The 27,254-nt window shown below is 43.8% G+C and overlaps 1 protein-coding gene across 1 annotated transcript; it reads left to right on the forward strand.

The window, feature by feature from the left end:
• Positions 1–16,908: 16,908 nt before the first annotated feature.
• On the forward strand, positions 16,909–24,546 carry LOC130360442 (vomeronasal type-2 receptor 26-like). The gene is made up of 3 exons (XM_056562930.1): positions 16,909–16,931; positions 18,762–18,913; positions 23,579–24,546. The coding sequence occupies exons 1-3, from the start codon at positions 16,909–16,911 to the stop codon at positions 24,508–24,510; spliced, it is 1,107 nt and encodes a 368-aa protein (XP_056418905.1). The 3' UTR covers positions 24,511–24,546.
• Positions 24,547–27,254: the final 2,708 nt, after the last annotated feature.

Consider the following 27,254-nt stretch of genomic DNA (forward strand, 5'->3'; position numbering starts at 1 on the left):
GACATTCAGTCAGCGTTTTAACCCTTAAGGTGTTGCACAGGAATAGCAGCAAAGTGAAGGAGAAAATTCACCATCTTCATTTTTTACACTCGCATGTTCTTTTAGACCCAATTTTTGAATTTTTACAAGGGGTAAAAAGAGAAAATTTATACTTATATATGTAGCCCAATTTCTCTCGAGTAAGCACATACCTCATATGTCTATGTAAAATGTTTGGCGGGCGCAGTAGAGGGCTCAGAAGCAAAGGAGCGACAAGGGAATTTTGGAGAGTACGTTTTTCTGAAATGGTTTTTGGGGGGCATGTTGCATTTAGGAAGCCCCTATGGTACCAGAACAGCAATAAATCCCCACATGGCATACCATTTTGGAAACTAGACCCCTTGGGAAACGTAACAAGGGGTAAAGTGAACCTTAATACCCCACAGGTGTTTCACGACTTTTGCATATGTAAAAAAAAAAAAAAAAAAATTTCACTAAAATGTGTGTTTCCCCCAAAATTTCACATTTTTGCAAGGGTTAATAGCAGAAAATACCCCCCAAAATTTGTAACCCCATCTCTTCTGAGTATGGAGGTACCCCATAAGTGGACCTGAAGTGCACTACGGGCGAACTACAATGCTCAGAAGAGAAGGAATCATATTTGGCTTTTGGAGAGCAAATTTTGGTCGGGGGGCATGTCGCATTTAGGAAGCCCCTATGGTGCCACAACAGCAAAAAAACCTCACATGGCATACCATTTTGGAAATTAGACCCCTTGAGGAACGTAACAAGGAATAAAGTGAGCCTTAATACCCCACAGGGGTTTCACGACTTTTGCATATGTAAAAAAAAAAAAATTTTTTCACTAAAATGTGTGTTTCCCCCCAAATTTCACATTTTTGCAAGGGTTAATAGCAGAAAATACCCCCCAAAATTTGTAACCCCATCTCTTCTGAGTATGAAGGTACCCCAAAAGTGGACCTGAAGTGCACTACGGGCGAACTACAATGCTCAGAAGAGAAGGAGTCATATTTGGCTTTTGGAGAGCAAATTTTGCTCGGGGGGCATGTTGCATTTAGGAAGCCCCTATGGTGCCAGGACAGCAAAATAACCCCCACATGGCATACCATTTTGGAAACTAGACCCCTTGAGGAACGTAACAAGGTGCACAGTGAGCATTTACCCCCCACTGGTGTCTGTCAGAACTTTGGAACAGAGGCTGTACAAAATTTTAAATTTGCACAGCCCACTCTTCCAAAGATCTGTCAGACACCTGTGGGGTGTAAATTCTCAGTTCACCCCTCATTATATTCCGTGAGGGGTGTATTTTCCGAAATGGGGTCACATGTGTTTTTTTTTTTTTTTTGCGTTTGTCAAAACCGCTGTAACAATCAGCCACCCCTGTGCAAATCACCTCAAATGTACATGGTGCACTCTCCCTTCTGGGCCTTGTTGTGCGCCCCCAGAGAAGTTTGCGCCCACTTATGGGGTATCTCTGTACTCGGGAGAAATTGCATTACAAATTTTGGGGGGCGTTTTTCCCTTTTACCTCTTGTCAAAATGAAAAGTAAAGGGCAACACCAGCGTGTTAGTGTAAAAAATTTATTTTTTTACACTAACACGCTGTTGTAGACCCCAACTTCACCTTTTCATAAGGGGTTAAAGGAGAAAAATCCCCCCAAAATTTGTAACACAATTTCTCCCGAGTACGGCGATACCCCATATGTGGCCCTAAACTGTTGCCTTGAAATACGACAGGGCTCCAAAGTGAGAGCGCCATTCGCATTTGAGGCCTGAATTAGGGACTTGCATAGGGGTGGACATAGGGGTATTCTACGCCAGTGATTCCCAAACAGGGTGCCTCCAGCTGTTGCAAAACTCCCAGCATGCTTGGACAGTCAACGGCTGTCCAGCAATACTGGGAGTTGTTGTTTTGCAACAGCTGGAGGCTCCATTTTGGAAACAGTGGCGTACCGGACGTTTTTCATTTTTATTGGGAGGAGAGGGGGGCTGTGTAGGGGTATGTGTATATGTAGTGTTTTTTACTTTTTATTTTATTTTGTGGTAGTGTAGTGTAGTGTAGTGTTTTTAGGGTACAGTCACACGGGCGGGGGATTACAGCGAGTTTCCGCTGCGAGTTTGAGCTGCCGCGCAAAATTTGCTGCATCGCAAACTTGCAGCCTGATACTCACTGTAAGCCCCCTGCCCATGTGAATGTACCCTGTACATTCACAGGGGGGGGGGGGACCTCCAGCTGTTACAAAACTACAACTCCCAGCATTCACAGTTTATCAGTGCATGCTGGTAGTTATAGTTTTGCAACAGCTGGAGGCACACGGTTGGGAAACACTGAATTAGGAAACAGACAATGTTTCCCAACCAGTGTGCCTCCAGTTGTTGCAAAACCAAAACTCCCAGCATTCACAGACATGCTGGGAGTAGTAGTTCGGCAACATCTTTAGAGCCAGATGTTGCCGAACTACAACTCCCAGCATGCTGGGAGTTGTAGTTTTGCAACATCTGGAGGACTACAGTTTGCAGACCACTAATACAGTGGTTCCCAATCTGTGCCCTTCCAGATGTTGCAAAACTAGAACTCCCAGTATGCCAAAACTGTCCAGGCATGCTGGGAGTTGTAGTTCTGCAACATCTGAAGGGCCAGATGTTACAGCACTACAACTCCCAGCATGCCTGGACAGTAAGGGCATGCTGAGGATGTGTAGTTTTGCAACATCTGGAAGGGCACAGTGGTCTCCAAACTGTGGACCTCCAGATGTTGCAAAACTGCAACTCCCAGCATGCCCAGACGCCAAGGGCTGTCTGGGCATGCTGGGAGTTGAAGTTTACAGGCTCCCATTACAGCAATGCATGTCGCTTTACGGCGACGTGCATTGCTGTAAAGGGCCCGACCGCGGCTGAAGATCTACTCACCTGTCGCCGCCGCCGCCGCCATCTTCCTCGCCAGGATCCGGGTCTTCAGGGACGAGGTAAGTACCGGGGCTGGTCCCCAGCACTCCCCCGTCCCCCGCCGCGTCCTCCGGTCTTCCTCCCGTCCTCTCCGGACTTCAAGGGGCCGGGCAGGACGGGAGGAAGTAACCGCCCCCCCTCCTGCGATTGGTCGGTTAGTTAACCGACGGATCGCAGGGGATCGGAGGAGGGGGCCGGCTTGCCACCTCGCTCCTAGCCTCCAGCATGGTCCTGGCTGTCTGTGACAGCCGGGATCATGCGAAATTACCGGGCGGTCGGGTCCCAGAGACCCGATCAGCCCGGTATCGCCGCAGATCGCAAGGGCGATTTCCCTTGCGATTTGCGGCGATCGCCGACATGGGGGGCCTACATGGCCCCCCTCGGCGTTTGCCCTGGATGCCTGCTGAAGGATTTCAGCAGGCATCCGGTTCCGATCTCTGCCCGGCGAGCGGCAGAGATCGGAAATACAACAGGACGTTCTCTAACGTCCTTGGGCATTAAAGCCCAGGAAGTGAGGACGTTAGAGAACGTCCTATGTCCTTAACAGGTTAAGGACGCAGGACGTAAATGTACGTCCTGGTGAGGTGGTACTTAACGCACCAGAACGTACATTTACGTCCTAAGCATAACCGCGGGCATCGGAGCGATGCCCGTGTCATGCGCGGCTGATCCCGGCTGCTAATCGCAGCCAGGGACCCGCCGGCAATGGCCGACGCCCGCGATCTCGCGGGCGTCCGCCATTAACCCCTCAGGTGCCGGGATCAATACAGATCCCGGCATCTGCGGCAGTTCGCGATTTAAATGAACGATCGGATCGCCCGCAGAGCTGCTGCGGGGATCCGATCATTCATAACGCCGCACGGAGGTCCCCTCTCCTTCCTCCGTGCGGCTCCCGGCGTCTCCTGCTCTGGTCTGTGATCGAGCAGACCAGAGCAGGAGATGACCGATAATACTGATCTGTTCTATGTCCTATACATAGAACAGATCAGTATTAGCAATCATGGTATTGCTATGAATAGTCCCATATGGGGACTATTCAAGTGTAAAAAAAAAAAATGTAAAAAAATGTAAAAGTAAAAGTAAAAAAAAAGTGAAAAATCCCCTCCCCCAATAAAAAAGTAAAACGTCCGTTTTTCCTATTTTACCCCCAAAAAGCGTAAAAAACATTTTTTATAGACATATTTGGTATCGCCGTGTGCGTAAATGTCCGAACTATTAAAATAAAATGTTAATGATCCCGTACGGTGAACGGCGTGAACGAAAAAAAATAAAAAAAGTCCAAAATTCCTACTTTTTTAATACATTTTATTAAAAAAAAAATTATAAAAAATGTATTAAAAGTTTTTTATATGCAAATGTGGTATCAAAAAAAATTACAGATCATGGCGCAAAAAATGAGCCCCCATACCGCCACTTATACGGAAAAATAAAAAAGTTAGAGGTCATCAAAATAAAGGGATTATAAACGTACTAATTTGGTTAAAAAGTTTGTGATTTTTTTTAAGCGCAACAATAATATAAAAGTATATAATAATGGGTATCATTTTAATCGTATTGACCCTCAGAATAAAGAACACATTTACCATAAATTGTACGGCGTGAAAACAAAACCTTCCAAAATTAGCAAAATTGCGTTTTCGTTTTAATTTCCCCACAAAAATAGTGTTTTTTGGTTGCGCCATACATTTTATGATATAATGAGTTATGTCATTACAAAGGACAACTGGTCGCGCAAAAAACAAGCCCTCATACTAGTCTGTGGATGAAAATATAAAAGAGTTATGATTTTTATAAGGCGAGGAGGAAAAAATGAAAACGTAAAAATTAAATTGTCTGAGTCCTTAAGGCCAAAATGGGCTGAGTCCTTAAGGGGTTAACAGGTACTAAATGGTACAATACTTGGATGTACCTATGCGGAATGCACTGATGAGGGCAGTAATATGCGTATCTATACGCAGAAAAAACTCTGTATTTTTTAAAAACACCAGCCGGTGGATACTATTGTTTGGACTTTGACGGTATGGAGCACCTTGACAGCTTAACAGATACTAAATGGTACAATACTTGGATGTACCTATGCGGTATGCACTGATTAGGGCAGCAATATGCGTAACTATACACAGAAAAAAACTCTGTATTTAAAAAAAAAAAAAAACAGCCGTTGAATACTATTGTTTGGACTTGCACAGTATGTAGCCCCTTGACAGATGAACAGGTACAAAATGGTACAAATGCACTACAGTCCACTGAACAATCACGTATTTCTGAACAGCAGCAGGACCCAACAGTGCAGCACCACAAAAAAAAAATAAAATACAGGGATTAAACCATAAATTGCACTCTGTCACACAATTCTGAGCAGCAAAAGATTTGTGGAGCAAAAAAAAAAAACTCAATTGGGCTGAAAAATGAGGAGACAAGATGCTTCAGAAAGTTCAGGCAGCTTGGAGATCTGTATGAGGCAGCTGACAGCTATCTGCCCCTCTCTGCGGCAATGCTCAATAACGTGAATAGGAGGTTTAGCAATCAATGATCCTTCTCAGAGTAACAGCACAGCACTCTGCACTCCTGCCTTTCCCTAATGCTGATGTGACTAGCAGTTGCAGTGTAACGCTGTGGGATTAGCTATTCACACACACGCAGTCCCGTCCTCTCCATCTGAGTGCATAGATGAAATGAAGAGAGGCAAGATGGCCGCCGATTATATAGGGCTGTGACATCACAGGGGTCAGTGAACACTGATAGGCTGCATCTCACATGTGATTCAGGGTCAGCCCGCCTACCTTCATTTCCGCCGCTGTTTCCCGCCCTCCCATAATCCCCTGCACCATGTACTCACATGTGGATCCACCATCTTAGGTCTCCAATAGCCTAGAACGCTGTAGAATGGAGTTTAATGAAGCGGTTTGCGCGATATTCGCATTCGTTGCGAATCAAATTTTTCCTGAAATTCATAAAGAATTTGGGTTCGTCAACTTCGATTCGCTCATCTCTACCCTTAACCCCTTAACGACGAAGGACGTATATGTACGTCCTCCGCCGGCTCCCGCAATATGCCGCGGGGTCACGCGGTGTCCCCGCGTCATATCAGGTTGGTCCCGGTGGCTATCAACGGCCGGGACTCGCGGCTAATACAGGACATCACCAATCGCAGTGATGCCCTGTATTAACCCTTCAGACATGGCGATCAAAGCTGACCGCAGTGTCTGAATTGAAAGTGAAAGTAACCCGGCTGCTCAGTCGGGCTGTTCGGGACCGCCGCAGTGAAATCGCGGCGTCCCGATCAGCTTACAGGACACCGGGAGGGACCTTACCAGCCTCCTCGGTGTCCGATCGTCGAATGACTGCTCCGTGCCTTAGATCCAGGCAGGAGCAGTCAAGCGCTGATAACACTGATCACAGGCATGTTAATACACGCCTGTGATCTGTGTAAAAGATCAGTGTGTGCAGTTTTATAGGTCCCTATGGGAGAGATCAGTGTGTGCAGTGTTATAGGTCCCTATGGGAGCTATAACACTGCAAAAAAAAAGTAAAAAAAAGTGTTAATAAAGGTCATTTAACGCCTTCCCTAATAAAAGTTTGAATCACCCCCCTTTTCCCATAAAAAAAATAAAACAGTGTAAATAAAAATTTTAATAAACATATGTGGTATTGCCGGGTGCGTAAATGTCCGAACTATAAAAATATATCGTTAATTAAACCACACAGTCAATGGCGTACACGTAAAAAAATTCCAAAGTCCCAAAAAGCTGATCAAAAAGTCTGATCAAAACAAAAATGGTAGCGATAAAAACGTCCAATCACGGCTCAAAAAATGAGTCCTCATACCGCCCTGTACGTGGAAAAATAAAAAAGTTATAGGGGTCAAAAGAGGACATTTTTAAACGTATACATTTTCCTGCATGTAGTTATGATTTTTTTCCAAAGTACGACAATATCCAACCTATATAAGTAGGGTACCATTTTAACCGTATGGACCTACAGAATAATGATAAGGTGTCATTTTTACAGAAATATGCACTGCGTAGAAACGGAAGCCCCCAAAATTACAAAATGGCGTTTTTTTATTTTATTTTGTCGCACAATTATTTTTTTTCCCGTTTTGAAGTGAATTTTAGGGTAAAATGACTAATGTCACTGCAAAGTAGAATTGGTGATGCAAAAAATAAGCCATAATATTGATTTTTAGGTGGAAAATTGAAAGTGCAAAAACTGAAAAACCCTGCGTCCTTAATGGGTTAACGTTAAGGGTCGTTAACTTGATATCAGCTGCCATGGGGGCGGGATGTGTGATGAGTCCACTCACCCAGGGGAGTCCGAGTCACCAGTGCAGGTCCCTCGCAGGTCACAGATCAGAAGAGGTCATCAGGCCTACAGGTAAGAGGAGAACAGAGAAAGACAGGGTAAGAAAAAAGGGAAATAGAGCAAAGTACCCATAAGGGAATGGGTACATAGGGATTACAAGAAACGGCCATAAGGGCCAGTGACATGGTCAGAACCAGCCTAATCGTCAGGCTGAGGCGGGTAACACGGAAGGCGAGCCCAGTCAGAGTCACGATATGGATACCTAGAGTAGGCATTGTTAGTAACAGCTTATCTTAGTGAGTACTCACTACTAGGGCACGATGGGTAACTAGGGTACAGCTCAGGAGTAGAGCGATGCCCATAAGAAATGTGGCTATATGGTCAACTAGCATAAAGAGCCAACGGGCTACTCTATGACAATAATACTAAACAGAGGGAAGCACATAGAACAGGAAAATAAAAAACGTATGTTTTGGGGGAGAAATAGAGGTACCATAATGGTGTCGCATGAATTGCAAGGAAATACATATCAACAACTGTGTCAAAGAGCATAAAGCGATCGGTGTAGCCAAGGGGCGATAGCCCAAATCAGTGTACTACAACAGTGGAAGCGCTATAAGATAAAGGCAGAACACTTAGCATGTCAGTCCTTTCAGGTCTTGCGTTTGCTTCTTTGAGGAAGAGGCTGTGGAGGGGGGGGGGGTGTTGTTAGGTCGCTCTCTGGAGGTCAGACCTTCCCCAGGGTGCCTCGGCTTGTGCTGGGGTATGGACAGGAGTAGTTGGTCCCAGTCAGGTAGGGAGACTGGCGGCAGCTTAAAGGTGGACAGGAAGCGCTGCAGGTAGAGCCAGTCAGGGAGAATGGGAAGCCCCATCGGTAGTTAATCTGGGTGTTTTGTAGGAGTTGTAGGAGAGGCTTCAGGGCAGCTCTCAGCCTGAAAGTGCGGAGGGAGAGGTCCGGGTAGAGGTGAACCACTGTACATTGTATGACAGGTTGGGGAGGTGTATTGCACGTCTCATTATGTCATCTTTGGTCTGAAAATGATGGACTCTGCATATGATGTCCCTAGGCTTCTTCGGATCTGGATCTTCAGCTTTAAGCGCCCTGTGGGCTCTATCAAGCTCCAAGGGTGAGTCCTGCGGTTTTTGGAGAATTTCGTTGAACAGGCGTAGGAGCGTGCTCGGGATATCATTTGGAGGAACCGATATCATTTGGAGGAACTCTGATGTTGTTCCTCCTGTTCCTGTTGTCGAGATCATCAAGATGGTCAATTTCTTCTGCCTGTTGCAGGGATAGTTGTCTGGTGTAATCCCGCAGCTCTTTTAGTTGTACGGACATGGAACTGCGAAAGCCCTCAAGCTGGTGCACTCTATCAGTCAGACGGGATACCTCAGCTTTGACCGGTTTAAGGTCTTGTCTCCAGGCCGATTTCAGGTCAGCAGCCAGGTTGTGCATGTCGGATTTGTTGGGTAATAGTGCAAGTAAGGCCTGAAGTTCCGGGTGGTTTTTCAGGGTGTGTACCGCCATTTCAGGGGACGGAAGCATGGAGGCACTATGGGGCTGAAATAGCGGAGGGGTAACTGCTGGAGATTGCTGTTGCAGAGTATGCAAGCGGCGGGGGGGGGGGGAGTTGTGTGTCCGCAGGGTTGTCATCAGAGGAAGAGCAATCTGCAGAGCAGAGAGAGCCAGGAGGTTTCTTAAGTGGAGTTTTAAATAATTTCTTCTTGGCAGGGGGACTTGCCCCCCAGTAGTCTGGGGCTTCACCCTCTGTGGAGTATCCTTCGTCCGACTGTGAGGTGTCGGAATCCATAGTGCCTGACCAGTCTGTGACATTTAAGGCAGGTGGGCCAGGGACAGGTGGTGGGTGAGGGTCTCTCTTGTCCCTGCATATATTCTTTTTCAGTGTGTCCCCAGAGGTGAGCTGGGGGGTCTGGGTACTGGCAGGAGCGGGTTGGCAAGAGGCCCTCCTGGGATCTGCCTGATGGGGAGATATAGCAGGGGCCACATAGGAAGGTATTAGTGTTGAGCGGCATAGGCCATATTCGAATTTGCGATATTTCGCGAATATATGTACGAATATTGGTCATATATTCGCTAAATTCGCATATTTGTAATATTCGCGTTTATTTTCGCATATACGAAAATTTGCATATGCGAAAAATAGCATAAGCAAAAATTTGCATGTCTCATACGCCAGTCTCATACAGTAGTATTAGAGCCTTCTTTACACCACACAAGCTGGAAGCAGAGAGGGATGATCACTGTGATGTGTACTGTGAGAAAAAAAAACAAGGAAAAAAACAAATATTCGTAATTGCGAATATATAGTGCTATATTCACGAATATTCACGAATTTGCGAATATGCGATATTCGTGAATAAAATTTGCATTGCGAATATTCGCGAACAACACTACCTATGATCTGAGGTATAGTCAGCGCCTCAGCAGGGGTAGGAAACTCAGTCATTGGCAGCGTAGTGGGAACCTGGTCTGGTCCAGCAACTGCTTCCATCAATGAAGTCATGGAGGCTGAAGTCTGCAGGAGCGGAGGGGAGGACATGCACTCCGCGTGTAGTGCTCCCTGTCTGTCGGGAGGGGACGTCGTGCGACTCACCCCCTATGGAGATACTGGTCTCCAGTGCTGGATGTGAGGAGGAGACAGTTCCACTTAGCCTCCGGGGAGTCGGGAGTACAGAGAGGTCCTCCGTGTGGAACGGCTCTGGCGGGGCTGCACCGGACATGCGCTGTGAGGAGGTAGGAGTCTGTGGCGTGAGTGAGGTAGGCCGCGGTCCGAGCTGCAGGGCTGAATCTGGTGGATTGCCGGGTTGGAAATACCCCGAAATTAGATTCGGCTGGTGGGTGACAGGTAAGGCGGACTTTCTATGGCTTCTCCCCCGAGATCTGCCTCCCATAGCAGGCAAAATTAGCCGAAATAGCGCGGCCCTGTCAGGAGCTTCACAGCGCGAGCTCGGCAAGCCCCGCCCCGCCATCCTGTTCCAATTTTAGTTTTGCCCATTCTGCAAATTCAGATCGACAATCTGGGTCATTCTCGTTGAGATGCTGCGGTGGCTGGAGTTTGTAAGGGTGCCATTTGTGAGTAGCTAACATCCGCCGAAGGGATGTTCGAGTAATGCCACTCTCCAGTGACATGCGTCAAGTGCTACGCTGTGGGCTCTTGCTGAATGAAGCGAGGACAGCAACTGATGTTTCTTCATTAGTGACAGATTTCATGCATCCACTTCTTCCTCATCACGTCTATAATTTCTCTGTTATTACCATTTGATTTATTAAAATGTATTACATCCGGGGCTCATTAGAAGATTAGAGAATTTTTTCTAATTTGTCCACTTACGCTCATTACTATTTGAAAAGGAAAGAAACTCTTGTCGGAAAATAGGAAAAAATTGTCATAAAAAGAGCAAATAACAGAAATAAAACCATAATGTGAATGACCATTGATCATTATTCTCTTCATATTTTCTCAGATTAATAGATTCTTAAAGAAAGTAAATTTCACATCTCTTGGTGGAGAATTGGTTTTCTTTGACACTAATGGAAACTTACCTGCGAGTTTTGATCTGTTAAACTATTTTAAACTTCCAAATAAGACTAGGGAAACAAGAAGAGTCGGATATTTTCATGGTGGGGAGGGTCAGCAACAATTAATTGTAAATGACCATGAAATTCATTGGGATCCAAAGTTTCCCCAGGTATTTGTATGGATTAGAATGAATATAATACAATGAAATTAAAATAGGAAGAAAATGGCCGATGACATCCTGGGATAGTTGGAGGAAGAAGAGGAGTGAACCATTATCTTTACTTCTGCTCCTTTCATTGGGTAGCTGCCCAAAGCTGCCCAAAGCCCAGGGCTAAATAATCCCATTATACAAAAAAACATTTTTCTTTGCTTTTTTGCCAATATTTTTTTTTTTTTTTTTTTTTATGGAATAAGGAACAGCATAATACAAATTACAAAATTACAGTAGTCTACACAAGATATACACAATGCCTTTATTAAGGGAAGGCCAGCCCATTACAACACAGTACACAGACAGGTATATCAAGGAAAAGTAGTAATGAGGGGGAATGCCGGCACTGTAAAAATGACTTCTAGCCACAAATCGGTGCTCAGCTTTGACAGGTTCAGACTCAAAAAACCATCCATCACCAATGCTTCAAGGAAAAGCGGCACTCCAAAAATTTGCAAAAAGCTGTGTCTTTTATTCACCCATCAGGTACAATGCGACGTTCCAGCCTCAACATGAGCTTCAGAAAGGCCTCATGGTAAGGCTGAAACGTTGCATTGTACCAGATGGGTGAATAAAAGACACAGCTTTTTGCATATTTTTGGAGTGCCGCTTTTCCTTGAAGCATCAGACATGTATATCAAGATATAAAGTAAATATAATGGCCACAATCATTGTAAATCATATCTGTTTTTATTGAATTAAGAGTCATTAAATGTTGGATTTACTATTGTGGCACATAGACCATAGTTTATTTGACTTTCCTTGAACTTTTGTTACTTAAGGCAGGGAATAGTGCAACTTAGAGATTGCCCAAAAAGAAGATGGAGGCCGGAACCTGGAGGAGAAGACTCATGGGGACCGCCGATCGTCACTGGAGACAGCGGAGATCGCGGTGCAGTTAGGGAAGGGATGGTGGGGGGGGGGGGGGGGAGGAAGGGGGCAGTAAAGCGATATTTACTGTTGCCCTTCTAGTGGGTGCCAAACTGCAACTCCCAGCATGCCCAGACAGCCAAAGGCTGTCTGGGCATGCTGGGTGTTGTAGTTTTGCAACATCTGGAGGGTCACAGTTCGGTGACCACTGTTACATTGGTGCCCAAATGGTTACCCTCCAGATGTGGCCAAACTACAACTCTCAGCATGCCTAGACTGCCCAGGCATGCCGGGAGTTGTAGTTATGTAATATCTGTCCCTTCAGATTTGGCAATTTTCATGAAATTTTTTAAATTTGCTGCTCTACTTTGAAGCCCTCTAATTTAAAAAAAAAAAGTAAAAATGTGTCCATTGTATGATGCCAACATAAAGTAGACATTTTGTATTTGTGAATCAATATAAAATGCATTTGGAATATCCATTTTCCTTACAAGCAGCGAGCTTCAAAGTTAGAAAAATTTTCAAGAAATTTTGGAATTTTTCACCAAGAAAGGATCCAAGTAACGACAAAAATTTACCACCAAAATAAAGTAGAATATGTCATGAAAAAAAAATCTCAGAATCAGAATATTTGGTAAAAGCATCTCAGAATTATAAATGCTTTAAGGGGTATTCCAGGAAAAAAAAACTTTTTTTTATATATCAACTGGCTCCAGAAAGTTAAACAGATTTGTAAATTACTTCTATTAAATAAATCTTACTCCTTTCAGTACTTATGAGCTTCTGAAGTTAAGGTTGTAATTTTCTGTCTAAGTCCTCTCTGATGACACGTGTCTTGGGAAACGCCCAGTTTAGAAGCAAATCCCCATAGCAAACCTCTTCTAAACTGGGAGTTTCCCGAGACAGGTGTCATCAGAGAGCACTTAGACAGAAAAGAACAACCTTAACTTCAGAAGCTCAAAAGTACTGAAAGGATTAAGATTTTTTAATAGAAGTAATTTACAAATCTGTTTAACTTTCTGGAGCCAGTTGATATATATAAAAAAGTTTTTTCCTGGAATACCCCTTTAACCCCTTAAGGACCCATGTCGTATGCATACATCATGGTCTTTTCCTGTTCTCCGCCGCTCACTCGGCGGAGATCGGAAGCAGATCCCTGCTGAAATCCTTCAGCAGGGATCCAGGGCAAGCGCCGAAAGGGACCATGTAGGCCCCCATGTCGGTGATCGCCCCAAATCGCTAGGAAAATCGTCCCTGCGATACCGGGCTGATCGGGTCTCTGGGACCCGACCGCCCGGTAATTTTGCATGATCCCGGCTGTCACAGACAGCCAGGGCCATGCTAAAGTATAGGAATGAGGTGGCAAGCCTGCCACCTCCTCCTATCCCCTGCGATCCGTCGGTTAGCTAACCGACCAATCGCAGGGGGGGGGACGGTTACTTCCTCCCGCCCTGCCCAGCCCGGCCCCTGGAAGTCCGGAGAGGACGGGAGGAAGACCGGAGGACGCGGCGGGGGACGGGGGAGTGCTGGGGCATGGCCCCGGTACTTACCTCGTCCCTGAAGACCCGGATACCGGCGATGAAGACGGCGGTGGCGGCGACAGGTGAGTGGATCTTCAGCCGCGGTCGGGCCCTTTACAGCAATGCACGTCGCCGTAAAGCGACATGCATTGCTGTAATGGGACCCTGTATACTACAACTCCCAGCATGCACAGTCAGCCCTTGGCGTCTGGGCATGCTGGGAGTTGCAGTTTTGCAACATCTGGAGGTCCGCAGTTTTGGGACCACTGTGCCCTTCCAGATGTTGCAAAACTACACATCCTCAGCATGCCCTTACTGTCCAGGCATGCTGGGAGTTGTAGTTCTGTAACATCTGGCCCTTCAGATGTTGCAGAACTATAACTCCCAGCATGCCTGGACAGTTTTGGCATACTGGGAGTTGTAGTTTTGCAACATCAGGAAGGGCACAGATTGGGAACCGCTGTATTAGTGGTCTGCAAACTGCAGTCCTCCAGATGTTGCAAAACTACAACTCTGGCTCTAAAGATGTTGCCGAACTACTACTTCCAGCATGCCTGAGAATGTTTGTGAGTTGTGGTTTTGCAACAACTGGAGAAACACTGGTTGGGAAACATTGTCTGTTTCCTAACTCAGTGTTTCCCAACCTGTGTGCCTCCAGCTGTTGCAAAACTACAACTACCAGCATGCACTGATAGACTGTGCATGCTGGGAGTTGTAGTTTTGCAGCAGCTGGAGGTCCCCCCCCCCCCCCCGTGAATGTACAGGGTACATTCACATGGGCATGGGGCTTACAGTGAGTATCAGGCTGCAAGTTTGCGATGCAGCAAATTTTGCACGGCAGCTCAAACTCGCAGCGGGAAACTCGCTGTAATCCCCCGCCCGTGTGACTGTACCCTAAAAACACTACACTACACTAACACAAAATAAAATAAAAAGTAAAAAACACTACATATAAAAACAATACATACCCCTACACAGCCCCCCTCCCCGATAAAAATGAAAAACGTCTGGTACGCCACTGTTTTCAAAATGGAGCCTCCAGCTGTTGCAAAACAACAACTCCCAGTATTGCCGGACAGCCGTTGACTGTCCAAGCATGCTGGGAGTTTTGCAACAGCTGGAGGCACCCTGTTTGGGAATCACTGGCGTAGAATACCCCTATGTCCACCCCCATGCAAATCCCTAATTCAGGCCTCAAATGCACATGGCGCTCTCACTTTGGAGTTCTGTCATATTTCAAGCCAATAGTTTAGGGCCACATATGGGGTATCGCCTTACTCTGGAGAAATTGCCTAACAAATTTTGGTGGGCTTTTTCTCCTTTCCCCCCTTATGAAAAGGTGAAGTTGGGGTCTACACCAGCATGTTAGTGTAAAAAAATATTTTTTTTTTACACTAACATGCTGGTGTTGCCCTATACTTTTCATTTTGACAAGAGGTAAAAGGGAAAAAAGCCCCCCAAAATTTGTAATGCAATTTTTCCCGACTATGGAGACACCCCATATGTGGGCGCAAAGTGCTCTGGGGGCGCACAGCAAGGCCCAGAAGGGAGAGTGCACATGTACATTTGAGGTGATTTGCACAGGGGTGGCTGATTGTTACAGCGGTTTTGACAAACGCAAAAAAAACAAAACCACACATGTGACCACATTTCGGAAACTACACCCCTCACGGAATGTAATGAGGGTGCAGTGAGAATTTACACCCCACTGGTGTCTGACAGATCTTTGGAACAGTGGGCTGTGCAAATTAAAAATTTTGTACAGCCCACTGTTCCAAAGATCTGACAGACACCAGTGGGGGGTAAATGCTCACTGTACCCCTTGTTACGTTCATCAAGGGGTCTAGTTTCCAAAATGGTATGCCATGTGGGTATTTTTTGCTGTCCTGGCACCATAGGAGCTTCCTAAATGCGACATGTCCCCGAGCAAAATTTGCTTTCAAAAAGCCAAATATGACTCCTTCTCTTCTGAGCATTGTAGTTCGCCCGTAGTGCACTTCAGGTCAACTTATGGGGTACCTCCATACTCAGAAGAGATGGGGTTACAAATTTTGGGTGGTATTTTTTGCTATTAACCCTTGCAAAAATGTGAAATTTGGGGGGGAAACACACATTTTAGTGAATTTTTGGGAAATTTTTTTTACATATGCAAAAGTCGTGAAACACCTGTGGGGTATTAAAGCTCACTTTATTCCTTGTTACGTTCCTCAAGGGGTCTAGTTTCCAAAATGGTATGTCATGTTTTTTTTCCTGTTCTGGCACCATAGGGGCTTCCTAAATGCAACATACCCCCCAAAAACCATTTCAGAAAAACATACTCTGCAAAATCCCCTTGTCGCTCCTTCGCTTCTGAGCCCTCTACTGCGCCCGCCGAACACTTTACATAAACATATGAGGTATGTCCTTACTCGAGAGAAATTGGACTACAAATATAAGTATACATTTTCTCCTTTTACCCCTTGTAAAAATTCAAAAATTGGGTCTACTAGAACATGCGAGTGTAAAAAATGAAGATTGTGAATTTTCTCCTTCACTTTGCTGCTATTATTGTGAAACACCTAAAGGGTTAAAATGCTGACTGAATGTCATTTTGAATACTTTGGGTGGTGCAGTTTTTATAATGGGGTCATTTGTGCGGTATTTCTAAGATGAAGACCCTTCAAATCCACTTCAAACCTGAACTGGTCCCTGAAAAATTGTGATTTTTGAAATTTTGTGAAAAATTGCTGCTGAACTTTGAAGTCTTCTGGTGTATTCCAAAAGTAAAAACATGTCAATTTTATGATGCAAACATAAAGTGAACATATTGTATATGTGAATAAAAAAAATATTTGGAATATCCATTTTCCTTTCAAGCAGAGAGCTTCAAAGTTAGAAAAATGCAAAATTTTCAAATTTTTCATCAAATTTTGGGATTTTTCACCAAGAAAGGATGCAAGTTACCAAAAAATTTTACCACTATTTTAAAGTAGAATATGTCATGAAAAAAACAATCTCGGAATCAGAATGATAACTAAAAGCATCAGAGTTATTAATGTTTAAAATGACAGTGGTCAGATGTGCAAAAAATGGCCGGGTCCTAAGGTGTAAAATGACTGGGTCCTTAAGGGGTTAAAGTGATGGTGGTCAGAATTGCGAAAAAGGGCTCAGTCCTTAAGTTGAAAAAGGGCTGCGTCCTTAAGGGGTTAATAGTCCCCTATCGAGACTAAAGTAAAAAATGAAAAATCCCTGTGTCTGTAAGGGGCTGGGTTATCGACCATCCCTCCACTGTAGAAGGGGTTTTCTGGGCTGATGATGTCACAGCAGTGGAGAGCAGGGTGGTCGGAATCTCAGATATGTAATTGCCTACTTGGCCACCTACTTTGTGTGACACAGTACACAAGTCTGGAGCCCACAGTGATTTATGTCATGAAGCACTGGTAGCTTCCGGTATCGCTCCAACACTGCACCCGCTCCATGAAATGTAATGGGAATGTCCTGCCACCCACAAAACCAGGAAGTGGAGTGGGTGAGAGCGATGCGGGAAGCTGAAAGGACGAGGTAAATAAAATCCCCATGGCTTTAACATTTAAATGAATTCTTTGGTACAGTTTAGCGGATTGAATATTCAGCAGATCCCTCAATCTCCTTCTGAACTCCAAGACATCATCATGAACTTTTGTTGCTTTATATCTCATGTCTATCCTGTACAGTGATCATAAAAAACACAGAAGTATACCACTAGGATGAAATCTGATAACACACGGGTAATAGGAATAAAGGTGGTGAAATTCACTTCCTACACAAGTTGTGAGAATTACTGTAGACATGACCCTAATAATGGAATTACAGATGTTAAGGCTCCAGCAGTAACCAGAAAACTGGACAATGGTTAATGGATATATTGGAAGGTCAACTCTGTCAACATAAGCTCCGCTGGAGTCCAAAATATCATGTTTCATGTTATAAAAAACTGGATAAAAAATAAACATCATAAAGGAATAAATTATATTTTGAAACACATTGTCCAATTTTTTATATAATAAAAGTGGATAGATATATTGCACTATGGCAGCACACTGAGAGGATTTATCTACTATATCCACTATCCCATTCAGGAAATCAATTTGGGCCAGAAGGGAGTTCAGTTGTGCTGCTTGTTGCATGTAGAACCTAAGGCGCCATCTTCCCTCTAATATTGACTTTGTCTATTCCTCAAACTGATCAAGATGAAATATCCAAAAACTTTTATTTCTTTGAAAAAGCTCCCGTAAAAGTTCTTATAAGGTCTTCAGATGGAGAGAGTTGTTTCCTTTAAAGGGGTATTCCTGGGCTCAGAATTTGGAACAAACTGTTCCGAACACTGGAGTCGGGAGCTTGTGATGTCATAGCCCCGACCCCCTCATGACATCATCCCCCCCCCAAATGCAAGTTTATGGGAGGAGGCGTGGCAGTCGTCAAGCCCCCTCCCATAGACTTGCATTGAGGGGGAGGGGCTATGACATCACAAGCTCCCAGCGCCGACTCCAGCATTCGGAACAGTTTGTTCCAAATGCTGTGCAGTAGAGTACCCCTTTAAGGATCAGGTCTGAGCTGTAGATGGAAAGTTGGCCACAGGGAAGACATCAATGTTGGGGTGTTGTCCAAAATGGTGTAAGTGTAAGTCAGACACAATGACTAAGTTTAGATTTCCCCTACAAAAATGCACAGTTTGCCTTTATTTTGTTAAGTTGTGGATTCCAATTTCTCATGGAACCAATTCAGCCCAATATCATGACAGACTATAACAATTACTGGTGCTGACACAGTGTCACCAAATCACGTTGTTGTGAAACTGGTAATCTCACGCAATATATCTCTGGATATGTTGAGCTTAGAGAAAAGTTAAAGGGGTTTCCAGGACTTTGTGACTGATGGTCCATCCTCAGGATAAGTCATCTGATCGGTGGGGTTGGGACACAACCAATCAAGTTTTTGGCAGAGGCGCTACACCCAGATGTACACAGTAAACAGACCTGCACAACTCGGCTCTGTCCCTTATGTAGTGGCCGTGCCAGGTTACTGCAGCTCAGTTTCCATTTACTTCACAGAAAATACTCAAATCTAACAAATCAGACTTGTGTAAAATGATTTATCTCCTTTATTGATCTGGAAAACATCTACAATTACCTAGAATATTTCACTTCAATTGTTTGGGGGATGTTATATGAAGCCAGAATGTTCAGCGACTAAACCAACATTGTTTTGTGCCATATCTGGGATTTGTGTATTTGATTTAAACTAAAAAGTTGAGTGATGTCCTCTGCATGTGGTGATTCCATCATTATTGCCATTTTTATATGTTATAATACAATGTTCTTATATCTCACTATTTACAAACAGATGATATAGACTCTTACACATCTTCTTCTATTCCCAGACTCCACAGTCGGTCTGCAGTAAAAGTTGCCTACCTGGATACAGAAAAGCTCTACTGGAGGGGCAACAGAAATGCTGCTACTACTGTGTCCCATGTCCTGAGGGCGAGATCTCTAACCAGACCGGTCAGTAGTTACTGTCTGCAATGTATCCTCTTCATGTAATAAGGCAAAGACATTTCATATAGAAATTGTTCTCTATAGTGGGAATGGTGAGACAAACTGTGTATGACAGCATTGCACCCTGACTGCGGAGTCTGTTGTCATAATACATGATTTGCCCCGAATATGCCACCCCCCCCTCCTTACTATGTCCTTTGTGTCTGCATCCTGTGAAGGGTGATTTTTACAGTGTAGTGGTCCAATCCCCCTTAGTTCAGGGTCTCCGCCTGGTCAGACCCCTCCTCCATACCTGATGGCACGGCCAGCATTATTTTCCCCTTGTGTGCTGTCTCTTTTTTGTGAGGAGGGGGATCTGGTCAGTTATAATAAGGATCTGTTAGGGTCTGAGCAATCTGGTTTCACTATTGGGTGTTGTACAATGTAAACACTACATTACTGTAGACCCAAGGATGCTGCGACTATTTATTATTTAATTGTTTGGAACTGATTTCAGCTCCTCCCTAAAAGTAGAATCTGTTTAATATAGAAGATGATAGAGATCAGATGGCGTCCACCAACCATGAGTGTTGGTGTCAATGACTTTTTACAGCACATGTGCCGAATGTTATGGCCACAATTGGTCACCATATCCATGTGATTTAATTGGACATTTTTTTTGTCTGTGAAGTGTGTTGTGATTCTTTGATTGGCTTATATTCCTGTGTTGGATGTGCATTGGATTGTGAGCTGGTAACTTGTTTCTACATCATGTGATGAAGTTATATAAACCCCAAACAGATGACTCTATCTTTCATTGCCCCAAAGCCTCTGAAAAGGCCATAGTTTTATAGAGGAATATTTACTGCTGGTGGATGGCAAAGCATATAATGAGTGAGACCCAATGTTAAACCGGACCCTTGCTGTTTTTTTAATTTAATTTAATAATAAAAGTTATGTTTTATCTTTTGAATGAATAGAAAAAATGGGTAATTATTTACTGGATATAAAGAGTGTATTAGTAGCTGCTATGATGACTCCCATACACTGTGCATACACACACACAAACACTGGGGTGAGATTAAAGATTATTGAATGTCTCTGTCACTTATATCTTACTCTGCAGTTTACTTCTACTCCCATTTACATCCTCATAGATTTTTAGGCAGCATGTAATCTGATCCCTCATTGAGGCAGTTTGACTTTTACTTTTATCTGTTTTTAGAGTTTATGAAGAGTTTCAGATTGAGGGGGCCAGGAAAGGAACCAATAAGTGGTGAAAGAGGCATTTTGTCTATTGCAAACATTTTTGCAAAGTCTATTTCTTTAAAGCATTATTGTCGTTAAGAACAACTTTTTGTCATTCTTTAACAACTAAACATTTCATAATATACTCCACTAAAAAATGTGATTTCTAAAGGTGTGAAAAAAGGGTTTAAAAAATGTCCACTAGGGGTCTCAGTCTTTTTAATTTTGCCAACGAACCCAGAAAATTCAGCCTTTTTGTCCTTTAAAAGAAAAATAAATAAAAGGACTAAAATTGGTGAGGGGAGGGAGGTGTGGTTATCTCCATTCTCTGCCTCAGAGCACAGACTAGATGCAGACAGCTCCAGTCTTTGAGAAGCATCCTCATGTACAGTTACAAGCAATACCAGGTGCTAAACTATTCTTTATATGCAAAATGGTTTCTCTTTGGTCATTTTATGAACGTATTTCTTGTGTATTTGCACCATATAGCTTATTTTCCTTTATATTTGGCTCAACTTTGGTGCAACTTTGGCGCAACTTCACTTATTTGTGACTTGTTTTTGTTTACATCCCACCGCTCATCTTGACATCTTGCTCACGTAGACGTTTTTTCACTTTTCACTTTCCAACGCTCCCTGATTTATCAACTGCGACTGTCGCAGTTTTAGGCGCATCTGATTTAAAAGCTCCAGGAATCTCCACCAGCTTGAACGTTGCTTATGTTTCTGCTCTTCTGACTACCTGATCACGGATCACACTGATTTACATCCCCATCTTGTCTCCCACCCGCCCGCACCGCACATCTCCCATCTGTCTGCTGCCCATTGCAAGACTACAACTCCCAGCATGCCCTTACAGTGGGGGCATGCTGGGAGTTGTAGTCTTGCAGCAGGTAGCGGGTGGGTAGGAGACAAGGGGGGGGATGTAAAACAGTGTCCCCGTCAGTAAGTGAGGTTAGCAGGGATAAAATCAGATGGAGCCCGGGTGGCTGCAGAGTGATGCCAGCCCGGGCTTCTTTAACATACCTCGGCACTGCAGAGTTTTTGGAGTCCCTAATGTGATTTCACATTTCCCACTGGGTCCCGTGATTGGCCGGGACCGAGCAGCCAATCACGGGACCTGGCGGTAAATTTGATCTTACAGTAGGGACTAAAACTCTGCGGCTCCGTTATATGTCAAAAGGAGCCCGGGCTGGCATCACTCTGCAGCCGCCCCGAGACTGCGGTATACGCTGAGGGATGGCAGTGATGGCTCCTGCACATCTCCCGGCCCGGCTGCGGGAGTCCCAGGCGGCTGCAGTGTTATGTCAGCCCAGGCTCCCTTTGCTATGGCGCCGCAGAGTTTACTGTCATTGCAAATTTCTCACTGGGTCTCATGTCACGGGACCCGTTGGGAAATATGAAATTACAGTGATTTTGTGATCACCGCCGGGCAGGGAGCAGAGCATATTACCGCCCCCTTCCCTGGCTTGCGCAACTACAACTCCCAGCGTGTCCTTACAGTAAGGACTTGCTGGGAGTTGTAGTTGTGCAGTGGGGGTGGGTGAGAAGCTTGTCACCTGCCCTTTGCTTCACAACTACAACACCCAGCATGCCCTTACTGTAAGGGCATGCTGAGAGTTGCAGTTGTGGGGTGGGTGGCAAGCTTGTCACCTGCCACACTATTACATGGGAGTTGTAGACATGCAGGGGGGGTGGGGGTAGGTGACAAGCTTGTCACTCGCCCGTACATCTCCCGCACCACATGACTACAACTCCCAGCATGTCCTTACTGTAAGCAGGGGAGATGCGCGGGAGGGTGACAATAAATCTATTAACCTATTTTTCTTGTTTTTCTTTCTCATTTCAGATTTGTGTATTCTGTGGACTTCTTCGGATTCGGTGGACTGCACTGATTATCAGCGTTCTTTTTTTCTTTCTGTTTAATATTAATAAAATGGTGAACAAGGGCTTGTGGGGAAGTGTTTTTTGGAATAAAATTATTTTAAACGTGTTGTGTTTTTTTAAATTTACTTGACAGGCTTAGTAGTGGAAGCTGTCTTACAGACGGAATCACTTACTAAGCCAGGCTTAGTGTTAGCCACAAAAACAGCTAGCGCTAACCACCAATTATTATCCCGGTACCCACCACCACAGGGGTTCCGGGAAGAGACGGTACCAACAGGCCCAGAGTGTCAAAAATGGCGATCCTGGGCCTAGGCGGTAACAGGCTGGTGTTATTTAGGCTGGGGAGGGCCAGTAATAATGGTCCTCGCCCACCCTGGTAACGTCAGGCTGTTGCTGCTTGGTTGGTATCTGGCTGAGAATAAAATTATGCGGAACCCTATGCATTTATTTTAAATATTTAATTATTTAATTATTTATGGAAAAAAAAAGCTGTTACTGGCCCTCCCCTGCCTAAATAACGCCAGCTTGTTACCGCCTAGGCCCAGGAGCGCCATTTTTTGATGCACTGGGCCTGTTGGTATCGGCTCTTCCCGGCACCCCTGTGATGGTACCCTGGTAATAATTGGGGGTTAGTGCTAGCTGTTTTTGTGGCTAACACTAAGCCCAGCTTAGTAAGGGATTCCGTCTGTAAGACAGCTTCCACTACTAAGCCTGTCAAGTAAATAAAATAAAAAAAACAACATGTTTAAAAAAATTTATAAAAAAAAAGACTCCCCAAAAGCCCTCGTTAACCATTTTATTAACATTAAACAAAAAAAATACTGGTCACCGTAGTCCTCCAAACCTAAAGTAATCTACTGGATACATGGATCCGAAATAATGAGAAGGAAAAAAAAAAAGAGTCAGTACATTGAGAAAAGAAATGTAATACACACATACATATATATATATATATATATATATATATATATATATATATATATATATATATATATATATATATATAGATATCACACATTTTTTTCAAAGCTGCAAATTGTAAGGCAAATGTATCAACCCCCCTGTGATAGTATGATAAATGTGCCATACATAAGCTAAACTAAAGCAAAAAAAAAATGCTTGCAGAACTTGCTTACCAAAGCAACGATGATAAATGTCCCCCCTTATTTTTTGGAAAAAAATTGAGGTTTTGTCTTCTCTCATTGCACCATATACTTTCTCATGGCTGCAATACAATTATATAGAGCATGCATTTAAACAGTATGTTTTGCAAATGTAAAAATGTTTGTGCAGATCTCATGACAGGGGAGATGGGGGAGCAGAGGAGCTCACTGTTCTCCAAAGGAAACACCCCCTGCCTCTAAGAGAAATGCAAAAGCCTGATAAAGACTAAGCACCGGAAAACATAGATCAAAAGGTATTTTTCATATTAACACATGCATATTATTATGCATCCAGGTCTTAGGGCACATTACTACACTGATTTAAGATTTTTTTTTAAATGTTCTTACTAATGAAAGTAACGCTTTAATACATCGTGTGATTATTGTGTCCACAGATATGGAAGGATGCCGGCCGTGTCCAGAGGATCAGTGGTCAAATGACAGAAGAGACACCTGTATCCCAAAAATCATCGAGTTCCTATCTTATGGAGATACACTGGGGATATCTCTTCTTGTCATTGCTGGAATGTTCTGTATTTTCACCATTATAATATTAGGAATATTCATCACATACAAAGACACAGCGATTGTAAAAGCCAATAACCAGAACCTCAGCTTTACACTTCTCCTCTCACTCCTCCTCTCCTTCCTCTGTCCTCTGTTATTCATTGGACGTCCCTCAGAGATGTCCTGTCTTGTCCGACAAGTGGCTTTTGTCACTATTTTCACAGTTGCTGTTTCTTCAGTTTTGGCCAAAACAGTCACTGTGGTCTTGGCCTTTAGAGCCATCAGACCTGACAGGACACTGAGGAGGTGGCTCGGGAGACATCTCTCCATATTTCTTCTGATCATCTGCTCTTCCATTGAGGCTGTGATCTGTGTTTTCTGGTTGTCTTTGTCTCCACCATTCCCAGATTATAACACTGAGATAGAGGTTGGGAAGATAATCCTACAATGTAATGAAGGATCTGCTATTGCTTTCTATGTGGCCATTGGCTATATTGGATTTCTGGCTGTGTTGAGCTTTATTGTAGCATTTTTGGCCAGGAAACTTCCAGACACCTTTAATGAGGCTCAGTACATCACCTTCAGCATGTTGGTCTTCTGCACTGTGTGGATCTCCTTCATTCCGGCGTATCTCAGCACCAAGGGGAAATACATGGTGGCCGTGGAGGTCTTCTCTATTGAGGCTTCCAGTGCTGGACTTCTGTGCTGTATCTTCATTTCCAAATGTTACATTATTCTACTGAGACCAGAACTGAATGCAAAAGGAAATTTAGTCATTCATACTGAAATTTGCAAAATAAAATTTAAAACAATTAATTAAAATGTAACTGTAAAAAATTGTTACTGTATTGTACCACAAAAATATAACTTTTCTTCAGTTTGTTTAAAAATGTAGATAAAATGCTTATTGTTCAAGCAAAATAATAAATAGATGCAATGGACACATTAGTGAGGGTTTTCAGGCTCAAATTAAAAGAAGGAGGTAAAAAGGGGCAGCCTAGTGCAACACTACGGGTTGGCAACCACCAGCATTGCATATGTTTTGGTTCTTACCAGCGTCATGCAACATCCTCTGTGTCAAGTATCTGCTGTGCTGACAATGTTGGGTCTGGGCTGACATCACAGCTCATGCTTTAACCCCTTACTGGTAAGAGTTAGGGCTGTGGATTTTAAAAACAACCTTTCACATGTCAATCCTGAGACCCGCTGATATCGTTAATCACAGGCCGGGGAAGCGGGAGGCATTGCACTCTGCCAGCCAGGGAGCTCAGCAATGCCACCCTCTTTTCCGTTTGTCATTAACGATTGCAGCGGGTTTCAGGATTGAGACCCGATGTGATCAAAACAACTTTTGACATGTTTGATTGACTTGTTAAAAGTTGAATTAGCTCTGCTGAGTGATAGTAGCATGGTAACATAGTTCATAAGGTTGAAAAAGACCAGAGTCCCTATATCCCTAATGAATCCCTAATGAATCCCTGCTGAGCTGATCCAGAGGAAGGCAAAACATTCTTATACTAGGGGTAAAAATTCCTTCCCTGCTCCAAAATATCAGAATAAATCCCTGGATCTACATCCTGTCCCTATAAATCTACAGGGTGGGCCATTTATATGGATACATCTTAATAAAATGGGAATGGCTGGTGATAACTTCCTGTTTGTGGCACATTAGTATATGTGAGGGGGGAAACTTTTCAAGGTGGGTGGTGACCATGGCGGCCATTTTGAAATCGGCCATTTTGAATCCAACTTTTTTTTTTTCAATAGGAAGAGGGTCATGTGACACATCAAACTTATTGGGAATTTCACAAGAAAAACAATGATGTGCTTGGTTTTAAAGTAACTTTATTCTTTAATGAGTTATTTACAAGTTTCTGACCACTTACAAAATGTGTTCAATGTGCTGCCCATTGTGTTGGTTTGTCAATGCAACCCTCTTCTCCCACTCTTTACACACTGATAGCAACACAGCAGGAGAAATGCTAGCACAGGCTTCCAGTATCCGCAGTTTCAGGTGCTGCAGAATGGGCAAAAGAAAAATTGGAACAGGACCCTCAGTTTACGCAGAAGATTTTGTTCAGTGATGAGGCAAACTATTATGTGAATGGTGAAGTTAACAAACAAAACCACCGCTATTGGTCTGACACTAACCCACATTGGATAGATCCCTCCAAGACTGTTGGAACACAAACATTGATGGTCTGGTGTGGTATATGGGGTACAAAGATAGTGGGGCCATTCTTCATCAATGGAAACCTTTAGGCAACTGGATATGCGAAATTGCTACATGATGATGTGTTTCCCTCTTTATGCACTGAAGCTGGCGCGTTCCCTGAGTTTTTCCAGCAAGATGGTGACCACCACATTTTGGGTGTCAGGTCCGAGCATTCCTAGATGAACAGTTTCCTGGAAAGTGGATTGGTCATCGTGGGCCAGTTTAATGGCCCCCATGGTCTCCCGATCTGACCCCTTAGACTTTTATCTTTGGGGTCATCTGAAGGCAATTGTCTATGCTGTGAAGATACGAGATGTGCAGCACCTGAAACTACGGATACTGGAAGCCTGTGCTAGCATTTCTCCTGCGGTGTATATAATAGTATATAGTAGTATATAGAGAAGAGGGTTGCATTGACAATCTAACACAGTGGGCAGCACATTGAACACATTTTATAAGTGGTCAGAAACTTGTAAATAACTCATGAAAGAATAAAGTTACGTTAAAACCAAGCACATCATTGTTTTTCTTGTGAAATTCCCAATAAGTTTGATGTGTCACATGACTCTCTTCCTATCGAAAAAACAAAAGTTGGATCCAAAATGGCCAACTTCAAAATGGCCTTGGTATTGGAAAAAAAGAGACCTTTCATCAGGCGCTCGGGGGTCCAAGGAAATCTCACAACCAGGTCATGGAGGTGGATAGGAATTCAAGCTTTATTGGTATACAACAACGCGTTTCAAGGTTAGCATACCCCTTCTTCAGATTGACAGATTTGTACAATACAGTGCAACAGAGAGCTTTTTATACACAAATTGATTGAAAAACAAAATGGTGGCAGGGTCATAGGTTCAGGATGGGAGGTACAGCAATAGCAATAAAAATGCAAAAAAACTGGGAACTGGATGTTTAGATTGAGTCTTATACTTTTTACCTATACATAGGGATGACAGTAACTTCAAATAAAAAGAAAGAAATGTGCTTTATTAGATAATATAAAGGAGAGGTATAATACTTGATCCGGTTCATGTACTAAATAGAGGCTTGATGCGCACTCGCTATGAACATAGCCATGCGCTCCACAGCATGTAAACAACGGCCGCATGTCACCGCTCTGTTTATAAACAGAGCAGAGATGCGGCGTGTAAGTTACCAGGGACGCGTCGCTAAGGAGCGGGTCCCTGGAGATCTTGTGTTACAGAGCGAGCGCACGATTTAGCGCTGCTCTGTGTATGTCAGATGGAAAGAATCTGTATATCTAATATAGAAAGAAGTTTTAATGGGACAGTTTGCATGGTATGTGGGAATAAATGTAGTACATGAATGTTTGAAACACAGTAGACTGTTAT

Source organism: Hyla sarda, chromosome 3 (genome assembly GCF_029499605.1).
Source record: "Hyla sarda isolate aHylSar1 chromosome 3, aHylSar1.hap1, whole genome shotgun sequence".
Lineage (NCBI taxonomy): Eukaryota > Metazoa > Chordata > Amphibia > Anura > Hylidae > Hyla > Hyla sarda.

Coding starts and splice junctions, on each gene's coding strand:
- LOC130360442 (XM_056562930.1), top strand. CDS start 16,909: ATGCGGGAAGCTGAAAGGACGAG. Junction 16,932..18,761: donor CGGGAAGCTGAAAGGACGAG/GTAAATAAAATC, acceptor CAGATGATATAG/ACTCTTACACATCTTCTTCT. Junction 18,914..23,578: donor CGAGATCTCTAACCAGACCG/GTCAGTAGTTAC, acceptor TTGTGTCCACAG/ATATGGAAGGATGCCGGCCG.